At 36.2% G+C, this 11,144-nt stretch overlaps 1 protein-coding gene and 1 pseudogene across 1 annotated transcript; one reads left to right on the forward strand and one right to left on the reverse strand.

The window, feature by feature from the left end:
* The first annotated feature begins 1,697 nt into the window (after positions 1-1,697).
* On the forward strand, positions 1,698-3,238 carry LOC130945003 (cyanidin 3-O-galactoside 2''-O-xylosyltransferase FGGT1-like). Its single transcript, XM_057873638.1, has one exon. The coding sequence runs from the start codon at positions 1,753-1,755 to the stop codon at positions 3,124-3,126; it is 1,374 nt and encodes a 457-aa protein (XP_057729621.1). The 5' UTR covers positions 1,698-1,752; the 3' UTR covers positions 3,127-3,238.
* Positions 3,239-3,960: 722 nt separating this feature from the next.
* LOC130945200 (mannosyltransferase APTG1-like) lies at positions 3,961-6,847 on the reverse strand (annotated as a pseudogene).
* Positions 6,848-11,144: the final 4,297 nt, after the last annotated feature.

Consider the following 11,144-nt stretch of genomic DNA (forward strand, 5'->3'; position numbering starts at 1 on the left):
TATTATTAATATTTAAATGATATAAAATTATATTTAATAATATAAAATTATTTTTTTATTAATTAAATACTAATTAAATTTTAATAAAAATGCTGGTAGCTAAATTTTTTTTATTTTATATGTATAGACAAATAAAAATGTAAAAGTAGGTACGACCTTGTTTTCTGAAAAATAAGTTATTTTGAATATCCTTCATACGTTTTGCATTTATGCTTATAATAATACGAGGAATAAAAAAAAAGAAGCGAGTTATTTGGTGGTTAGAAGATTTGTTATCATCGTTACATCACGAAGGATATCCATAATCTGATGACTTTGCCACTTCTATAACAATTTTTTAGTAAAGATTGGAAATTCTAATTTATTCTTTTAATTATTTTTAATATTTAAATAAAAGTGTAAATATATATTTTTTTAAAATATTTAAAAATAAAAAATTGCATAAATTTTATTTAAAAATTAAAAAAATAATTAAAAAATAAATTAAATTTTCAATTATTTTTTATTATTATTGTTCAATACCTTTTCTTTTTTTTTTTCACCTTGTTGCTTAAAGAGAAACAACAACGACAAAGACAAGTCGACCAAATAATAATAATAATAATAATAATAATAATAATTTGTTGGATTTTTCTTTTTTTGTGAGGTCTAAGTCCAACTTTTTTAGAGTATATTCTTGCACCCTAGTGCCACAATCTTAATTCAGTTTTTGAGGTTTTCTAAGAGAAAGAGAGTAGCCACTAAAAAAAAAAAAAGAAGGGAGAAAACAAAATTCTCGTTTTTGTCCAAAACAGTAAATTTCAAATAACAGTTTCTCAATTGTTCGTTGTTTGATCGGTTTGAAATTTAAACTGTGTGTTCCTATCATCTTGTTCTTCATTCTGGTCGGTAGAGATGTTGATTGGAGGTTTGCAGTAGGAGAAATTGGCTTCGCAAGAGAGAAATTAGGTTTTTCGTTTTTACACAGAGCAACAATCTTGGAACGACAGTTTCTCATTATTTCACCGTTAGATCGACGTGAAATTTAAACTGTATATTCTTCACATTTTGTTCTTTATTTTGGACGGTGGAGATTTTAATTGAAAGTATGTAGAGGGAGAAATTGGCTTCGATAGCAGCTCTATTTTTGGGGTATATTTCATCTTCTTGTTTCTCATTTAAAAGCTTTAGTACTTTGATGTTTTGGCTGGTTATATGCACGTTTTTGTACTTTATTTGAGACTCTCTTGTATCTCATTTTATTATAGTGGAGCTATTTTATTGGTCTGGATGACCCGTGATTTTTACCTCTCACATCGAGAGGGTTTTCCACGTTAAAATCTCGGTGTGTCCTTGTTATTACTTTACTTGCTATATTTGCTTGTTATAGTTGCTGCCATATTATTCTTGTGTTGGACATTTGTGTCGTTTCCGTTACTAGGCTCTTTTATAATAATAATAATAATAATAATAATAATTTCCCTGGAGTTTTGTTCATGTTTAGTGTTTGGTGGGGAAAGAGCCCGCAAATTTGGACGTTGCTGGTTGCTACTTGATAAGGATTAGGGAGGGGGTCGGTGTCTAATGTAATACTATATAATAAAGTCACATTATTCTTTTTTTAAAACCAGTCCCGCGTGAAAATTAGAAACCATTATTATACTTCTTTTTTATAGAGAGTGCAAGACTTCAAACTCAAACAAATAATCAAGCAAGTCACCAAAAAAAAAAACAAATAATCAACCAGCGCTATTGCATAACTTCTCGTCTGCCATGGCTGAAGCTTCTTTCCTGCACATAGCAATGTGTCCATGGCTTGCCATGGGGCACCTCACCCCATTTCTTCACCTCTCCAACAAGCTTGCAAACAGAGGACACACAATCTCTTTCTTCATTCCAAAAAGAACGATCTCAAAGCTTCAACACCTAAACCTCCACCCACACCTCATCACCTTCATCCCTATCACTGTTCCTCACGTCCATGGCCTTCCACATGAAGCTGAAACCACTGCAGATGTTCCCCCCTCCTCAATCACACACTTGGCAACCGCCATGGACCTCACACACAATGACATAGACCTTCTCCTCAAGGATCTAAAACCACAAATCGTTCTCTTTGATTTCCAGCACTGGCTTCCAAACATTGCAAGAAACCATGGCATCAAGTGTATCCAATACCTCATAGTTAACCCAGCTACCGTAGCTTACTTTGCATCCCCAGCAAGATTGGGCCAAGGAACCGAATCAGATCTCAAGAAACCGCCATCTCCAGATTTCCCTGATACTTCTTCAATCGAGCTTCGTGCTCACGAACTTCGAAGATCGGCTGCATTTAGAAAACTGGAATTCGGAAGCGGCGTTCTCTTTTACGATAGGCTCGGCACTGGTTCGGCTTTATCAGATGCGGTTGCGTTCAAATGTTGCAGAGAAATTGAAGGTCCTTACGTGGATTATCTTAAATCGCAATACAAAAAACCCGTTATTCTATCGGGTCCTCTTTTACCTGAACAACCAAACACTGCCTTGGATGAAAAATGGGAATCATGGCTTAGTAAATTCAAATCCGGTTCAGTTATTTACTGTGCACTTGGAACTGAAAGCCCTATGGAGAAAAACCAAGTGCAAGAATTGTTACTTGGACTTGAACTAACAGGTTTTCCGTTTCTTGCGGTAATTAAACCCCCTATGGGATATGATTCCATTGAAGAAGTGTTACCAGAAGGATTCAAAGAAAGGACAAAAGAAAGAAGTGTTGTATACGGAGGATGGGTGCCGCAACAATTGATATTGGGGCACTCTAATGTTGGATGCTTCATAACACACTGCGGGGCGGGTTCTGTGACGGAGGCACTTGTGAATAAGTGCCAGCTTGTGTTGTTGCCAGGGCCGTACGGAGATCATGTGATAAATGCAAGAATTCTGGGAAGGAAGTTGAGGGTTGGGGTTGAAGTCGAAAAAGGCCAAGAAGATGGCTTCTTTAGCAAAGAAAGTGTGTGCAAAGCTGTTAACACTGTCATGGATGATGAGAATCAAGTTGGAAGAGATGTGAGAGAAAATCATAGCAAAATTAGGAATCTCTTGTTAGCTCCACATTTTGAATCTTCTTGTGTTGATGGTTTCATTCGTCAGCTTCAGGATGTGCTTTAACAGGGCTAATGTTTAGCTATTAGAAATGCATGTCTATGAATATATTTGTTGTTTAATTTATTTTTAATATATATTTTATAATTTAATATTTATTTTATATTAATAGTTGATGTTAGCGTATATATAGTTTGATATTTATAAAAAAGTGTTTAAATTTATGTGTATATTTATTTTTATTTTTTTTATATAAATTTGTGTATGTATTATTTAGAGTTTGCATAATTTATGTAAATAACAACAATATCTCGCGTTTCAGATTCAATAATCATAAAAAAAAACTCTAACTCGCATCAAACTGTAACTTTTTTTTTACAGCAGTCTTTCAATTTCCAAATGTATACTCATTTTTTCTGTTGCGTTGTCGTATCATCGTTAACTCTTTTTTTTGTTGCGTCGTCATTGTCATTGTCAAAGATGCATGTCAACACACTACAAGGTTTTTATTTATTTGTAACAATTTTTTTTATTTGTGGAGGTTTATAATCCCTACCAAATAATTTGTGGGAGGTTTCTAAAACCTTGAAATTTGAGGTGTCATGAGGTCTGTTGTGGAGTGTTTTGTGTGTGTTTACTTTAGTGGGGGTTTTATATTAAACTTTTATGACAGTTTTAAATCACTTTTGTGGCAGTTTAAAATTTTCATAAATTAATTTTTTAATTTAAAACAAATTAATTATTTTGTGAGATTTTTAAATTTCTACAAATTATGTAATTATTTATTTTTAATTTCAAATCATTCATTAATTTCATTTCATTTACATATTTTCAAATTAAAAATTTATTTTTTAATATCAAAATTTAAAAATTAAATCTTTTATAACACAATTCCTCAATATAAGACATAATAAATAAAAAGCTTAAAATGTTATCTTTGTAAAATTTTGTACAAATTTTTATTCAAACATATCTCTTGCCAAGTTAGTAGCTACATTATCTTCAATAGCATCGCTATCTAATAAATTGATAGCTAATTAGATATACTCATTATTGGAATCAAATAATTGTTCAAGTTCTTGCTCTTGATACGGCTCATTTTCATACAAAACTGTCGATCATCTCTAACTGTGTTAGGAAGGAATTTATAAACTATCTAGTGCAAATTTTGGAGGCAAAAAATACAGTTGTACACAGTTTTTAAATCACCAAAATTTTCAAGAGAAACCTGAAGAAATGACACCTTCAACTGTGGATAGCGAGTCCAAAACTATGCATGGCGAATAATCATTCACTGCCTTGTATAGACGTAGACAATAATCGATACTTGAAGTTCGCGATCCACCTTGAAGTGAGCATTAAAAAATCTTCTTTCCTATTATTAAAATCCTAATATAAACAAATGATTAAAAATTACCCTCAATAATAATAAATAACAAAAAAACTAAGTAGCAATTTCTTTACAATATTCTTATTATTACCTCTCTATAATCATATGAATTTAATAAGTTCTTCAATTTTTGTTCTTCCAAATCAAATAAAACAATGTGGTTCGGTAGGGACATATTTTTTGCATATTGAGATAAAAATGAAACAGGATCCATCAGAAAATGGTCAGACTCATCAAGAATTTCTCTCTCTTTGCTGCAGAACACAATAAAATTAAAAAGAATTATTATCTTATTTCAGTCCCAATGAAGATTACAACAAGCCACTCCCCAGAATTGTGAATTCCAAACCTTGGTGTGCAGTCTAGCAATCGCATTGGCAGGTCGCGATGTAGTACGAAATAGTACGGGGTGGCATAGCAGGGAGTTAGGAATAGGATATTTTTCACTTTCCCATGACTAGCTTCTCTGGCAAGGTGGTTTATAACATCCTCAGGTCCCCTCTGTTTTGAAAGTAAAGAATATATAATTTATTTTTCATAGATGTTCACAAAAAATCATTAAGATAAACCCCTCAATGGTAAGAATGAAGAATAATGACAATACCTGATGAACCAAACTCATATACAGAGACATTGGAATATTGGTAGCAAGCAAAAATATGACAGCAAGTACCATCTTCAGAGAACAATTGGTACGCTTCTTTAAAGATTATTTTCCTTTATAACCGGGCAAACCAGGATCTTCTATCATAGCCAAACAAAAACCAAAGAAGATCACAGCTATGGGAAGAATGGGCAACACAAACCTGTACTTCATAGTAATTATTATCATAAACTAATTAAAACCAGCAGACCATGTATACACTCTTATATATGCATGAATAATTTTGATTGAAGTACATGAACTCCTTGTGACCTAGTACACTGTGTAAACCCAGAACCCAAGCAAGAAGACAAGCGTATCTCCACTGTTTTGAATAAATGATACCAACTATGCAAAATGGTAAGAAAGAGAAGATCATCACTGGAAATCCCTGAGTGAAGTATCAGTGCCACTTATGAGTTCTATAATAGTCTCCACCCGAAGAAAGAAAATTGAATTTTAGAAAATTAACTGGTACTAGAATCCATGTGCCATACATGATACGATCTAATAAGCAGGTAAGTCCGAGCACCAGCATCCTGATACAAAATAATAAAAATAATTCGCCCTAAATCAGACATTTGTGATTGATATTTGAAAGCTGAAATGTTAGATTAATGTGACTGCAGCCAATGCAACAAAATAAGTTCCCTGGAATATATTGTTGGAATAAGATCCTGTCACAACTCACAACTGAACTCTTATTATGTATGAAAAATTAAAATTTGGAGTAAGCAAGCATAATTTATAGCAAAAACAAAAGGAAGATTAAATTATTGTAACTGATTGCTTTCTCAACAGAGCAATAAGCAGTTTCAAACAAATTGTCCTATCTGAGTATAGGAATCGGGTAACTAATTCACCGGCGCTAGGATCAGATAAAACTTTTCTCTTTCATCTACAAACTTCAATGGATTTTTTTATACGTTTGCCCCTTGGCATGACTGCATATCAATAAACACTAAACTGTTAAGCATACAAAATAATTAGACATTATACTAATAATTAAACATAAAACTGTCAAGCACATAATAAATAAAAAGCTTAAAATGTTTCCTTTGATAAAGAGTTTATATAACATGACAGTGTTAGAAACATGCGTCTTTTGAAGTTTTGAATTACATGGTGACCTCAAAATTTGATTTGTAAGTTATGAGACTATCTCTTAACAATTAAGTGGTTACGTACAATGGATTCGTTCATTCGAATTCTGTTGAGGTCATCAATAAGCCTTCTTTCTGATATGTGGTTTTCAATCCCAATTCTTCTCTTTATCTGAATTTCTGCTTGCTGCTCATTTGTGCAGACACAACCCGTCAGGATATGAATCTAGATTAAGGGAGAGAAAAAGGATTAAACACAAGCCAAACCTCTATTTCATTTTCTATTTCTAGTGTGAGACTGATTTGTTGGTGTATTCCAGACCGAGCAGCATCCATTGTAGACACGGTGAAAAGCCTTGTTGCTTCTTTCACATGCTCCTCAATAGCAACATGAGATCTGATGCAGGAGAAATTGAGTTAGACTGTCTAAGATGCAGGTACTATATCAAAAGAAAAGCCAATTATCGTGGATGTGGAGGGTGCAAAACCTGGATCTAGGAGGTGCGCGGAGACTGGGTCGCGATAGGAAATAGAGGAAAGATGTGGCCAGCCGCTCATGCAAGAGGAGGTCACACTGGAGACGGCGACAGCAAGGTGTGTGGGTAGGAAGAAGTTCACTGGGGAAGCCAAGAATGACGGGGGAGAAGAACGCAAATTGGGGGGGGGGGGGGGGGGGGGGGGTGGTTAGGAGCACAAACGGAGAACCAAGCCAAGAACGAATGGTCTCCTGTAGGGGTGGCAAGTGGGGAAGCCCGCTTCGCCCCGCCCCGCCAGAAGTCTACTCCGTCTCGCCTACTGAGGTAGTTCTAGAATCCTAATCCATTTCGTGGGCTGACGGGCCGGTGGGCTGACGAGCTGGCGGACTAAACCCACCAAATAATCTTTTTTTTTTTACTTTTAACTATTAAATAATATATAAAGGTATAAAAAATCTCTCCTATTTTTTTATGTTTAACTATTATAATTTCTAAAAATATAAACAAATTATAATTTTTATATTCACAAACATTAAAATCTTTGTAATTATAAATATCTAATAAATATAATTATAAACAATGTTTTCATCCAAAACATAATTATAAATATTGTTCCCAAAACAAAATAAATATAAACCAAAATATAATTATAAATATTGTCTCTAAAACAAAATAAATATAATCCAAAATACTCAATTTTCATCTTCATTCTCTTGTAAGTTGAGTTTTGGTAAAAAAATTGTAAAAATACTCATTGCTAAAAAAATTCTAAGCCTAGCGAAAAAGCCCGCCCCGTCCCGCCAAAACCTGCGATTTAAGTGGTGCGGGTTAGACAGACTTTTACTATTTGGCGATTTCAATTTTCCAGTCCAGCCCACCTTTTTTGGCGGGTTATGCGGGCCGGCCCAATAGATTTAGGCCCGTTTGCCACCCCTAATCTCCTGCAACTCTAAAAAGAGAATGCGAGTGGTTGGCGATGTGGACCTTGGCAATGTCAACGGCATTATAACAAGGTGCAATCAGAGGAGGACTTAAATCTAAGACGCGCAATCGGATTGAGACTGGAGGAGGGAGAAAACATAACAGATGACTTGGTTCAGGATAATGGCAGGGGACAAGAGGATGAACACGACGATTCCACACAAGCAAGATTAGAGCTGGGGGCTGACAGGATGGTGGTAGTGAAGTTCACAGTGAAGAACAAAGACCGAGTTGAGAAGAGGAAATGGCAGAGAATAAAGAGGCTTGAAAACTAGTTGTAGAGTCAAGTGCCCAATGCAGTGATGAGGAGGATATCATGGCTATTTTGTAGGAGCAGAATGAAGCAATTGCTTTCAAGCGATGGCTGGCAAAGCAAAAAGAAAAAGTTCAAAGAAGCCGGCCAAAAACTCAAAAATAGGTGTGTAAAAATATTATGAAATGATTTTAAGTTCCTGGAATATTAGGGGTTGGAAGGTACTGAAAAAGTTAGTATGCTAAATAACTATAAAAGGAAGTTTAGGTTGGAAATGTTGGGGTTGATAGAAACGAAGAAGGAGATTGTGACTAAATTTGATGTAGCTCGTATCTGGGGTAGTGACAATGCTTGCTGGTAGTTTGTAAGCTCAATCGGGGCGTCTGAAGGGTTGTTGTTAATATGGGATGAAGTGGTTTTTAAATTAACTAACTGCTATAAAGGGAATAGATGGCTGTGTGTAAAAGGGGTTGTAGTAAAAGATAATTTTTATTGTGCTATCTGTTTGATGTATGGACCGCATGAGAAAGCTGAGAAGGTCTCCGTTTAGGAAGAACTGAGTTATATTGCAGGGCTGTGTTAGGTGACGTTCTATTTTTTAGGAGACTTTAATGAAGTTGTGCATCTGGAAGAAAGAAAAAGAGTGACAAGGTTGTTAGCATCTACAGAAGATTTTAGAGCATGGATAAATAATATGGAATTATTTAATTTGGCACTAAATGATCGTAAGTATACATTATTTAGGGGACATTCGTGCAGTCGTATTGATAGGAGCCTGGTTACATTGGGGTGGCTTGATGTATACCCGAAAATGCGTCTAAGGGGAGGTCCAAGAGATTTATCAGACCACTATTCCTAGATTATGGAAGACAGTAGAAGATTTGAAGGCCCAAGACTATTCCATAGCTTGGACTCCTGGTTCACTCAATAAGGATTTTTGAGAATGGTAAAGGAAGAATGGATGGAGTTAAGTGATGTTCATTTCTTAAAAAGGATGAAAGATCTGTCACTACTACGTAGATGGCACAAGCAGCATTTTGGGGATATAATTGAGAGAATAAAGAGGTTTGAGAAAGAAATCAAGAAGGTAGATGATATGGTTAGTAGTGGACGGTATGATGGTACAATGGAGGCAAGGAGGAGGGCATTAGTCAGGTGCTGTGAAAAGTGGTATGTGAGACAAGATATTCACTGGAACCAAATGTTCAGATCTCGGCATGCTAATGAGATGGATAGGAACACAAGGTGCTACCATAATATAGCCTCGGTGATAAGAAGGAATAACAGGATTGAGTCTTTGGTAATCCATGGGAGGCTAGTGAGGAATCAAGTAAGAATCAAGGTTGCGGTTCGGGACTTTTATAAGCGTTTGTACCACTAGGAAGACTCTCCAAGAGTGACCTTCAGGGATGGATTGGTTAATTGGCTAGAGAGGGGAGAAGCTGAAGCCCTAGAGGTGTTACCGTTAGTGGAGGAAGTGAAAGAAGCAGTCTGGGATTGTGAATCTTCTAAGGCTTCAGGGAGTGACGGGTACAACATGAATTTTATAAAAAAGTGCTGGAATGAGTTTGGAACAAAATTCACTGCAGCTGTGATAAGCTTTCTTGAGACAGCAAAATTACTAGAGGACTCTAATATCACATGGGTAGCGTTGGCTCCGAAATTCGTTGGGGCGAATGAGATAAAAGATCTCAGACCTATCAGTATGGTTGGGTGTGTTTATAAAGTTATCTCTAAGTTGTTGACACGAAGGATGAGGAGTGTAATGCCAGGTTTAGTTGGAGAATCGTAGAGTGCTTTTGTGAAGGGGAGAAAGATACACGATGGAGCTTTAATTGCATGTGAAACTGTACAATGGTTGAAAGTGAAAAAGAAGGCATCAGTGATCATCAAGCTGGACTTTCAAAAAGCCTATGATAGAGTTAAATAGGGCTTTATTGATACCGTGTTAGAAATGATGGGGTTCGGTAGAACATAGAGGTCATGGATTAGGGAGTGTGTCAGATCGACTACTATCTTTGTTCTAGTGAATGGGTCACCATCCAAACCTTTCCAAATGGAGAGGGGGCTTCATCAAGGAGATCCATTATCTTCGTTTTTGTTTATGTTGGTGGTGGATGTGCTTAACAGGATTATAGGGGAGGCGGTAAGGAACAGTCGCATATCTCTACTCTTAGTTGGTTGGAATAATATAGAGTTATCACACTTACAATTTGCTAATGACACTATATTGTTCTGTCCGCCAGAGGAGGAGATAGTCATGAACTATAAGAAGCTGCTGAGGTGCTTTGAAATGATGTCTGGGTTGAGCATTAACTTTGAGAAGTCCAACTTGATACCAATGAACTACAGTCAAGAGTGGGTGGGACGGATGTGTCAGCTACTGGGTTATCAGGAGGCAGCCTTTCTGGTGAGGTAACTGAGCATTAGCTTAGGAGAAAATTCGTGTTTGGTAAAAACTTGGAAGCCGATTATAGATAAGGTGGAAGAGAAACTAATCTTGTAGAAAACGAAAGTCCTTAGTAAGGTTGGTAAGTTGGTACTCATTAAGTCAGTAATCAATAGCCTGTCAATTTATTATCTGAGTTTGTATAAGATGCCAAAAGGGGTTGCATGAAAAATTATCTCACTGTAGAGGAGATTCTTTTGGGAGAAAGATGATGGATGACCAGGTATGGCGCTTGTGAAGTGGGAGATGATCCAGGCACCAAAAAAGCTAGGAGGGCTGGGGTGGGTGATGCAGTGGTCCATAATATTGTTTTACTGTTTAAATGGTGGTGGCGGTTATCAAAAGAGGACTGTCCTCTATGGAAGAAGATAGTGTGTTCTTGTAATAATTTGAACCCAAATCACTTGCTGTCAACTCAGAAATTACCAGAAAGGGGTGGCCCGTGGAGAGACATATGTCAAGTGCAAATAAAAGAGCAACATGTAAGACAGAAGATGATTGATAGTCTTGCTATGGAAGTAGGGGATGGTAGATCCACCAGATTTTGGAAGGATACGTGGCTCCAAGTGGGAAAGCTGAAAGACTCCTTTCTGAGACTCTTCTTGATTTCAAACCAAAAAGGATCAGCAATAGGGGACTGTGAATTTTGGGATGGGATAGAGTGGGTATGGCAATTCCAATAGAGGAGGGAACTACGTCAGTGAAAAATAGATACCTTAGACCAGATGCTCCAGGTCTTGCAATCTGTTAGATTGTTAGCAAAAGTGCAGGATAGAGTAGTGTGGAAAT

This window comes from Arachis stenosperma, chromosome 8, assembly GCF_014773155.1.
Source record: "Arachis stenosperma cultivar V10309 chromosome 8, arast.V10309.gnm1.PFL2, whole genome shotgun sequence".
NCBI lineage: Eukaryota > Viridiplantae > Streptophyta > Magnoliopsida > Fabales > Fabaceae > Arachis > Arachis stenosperma.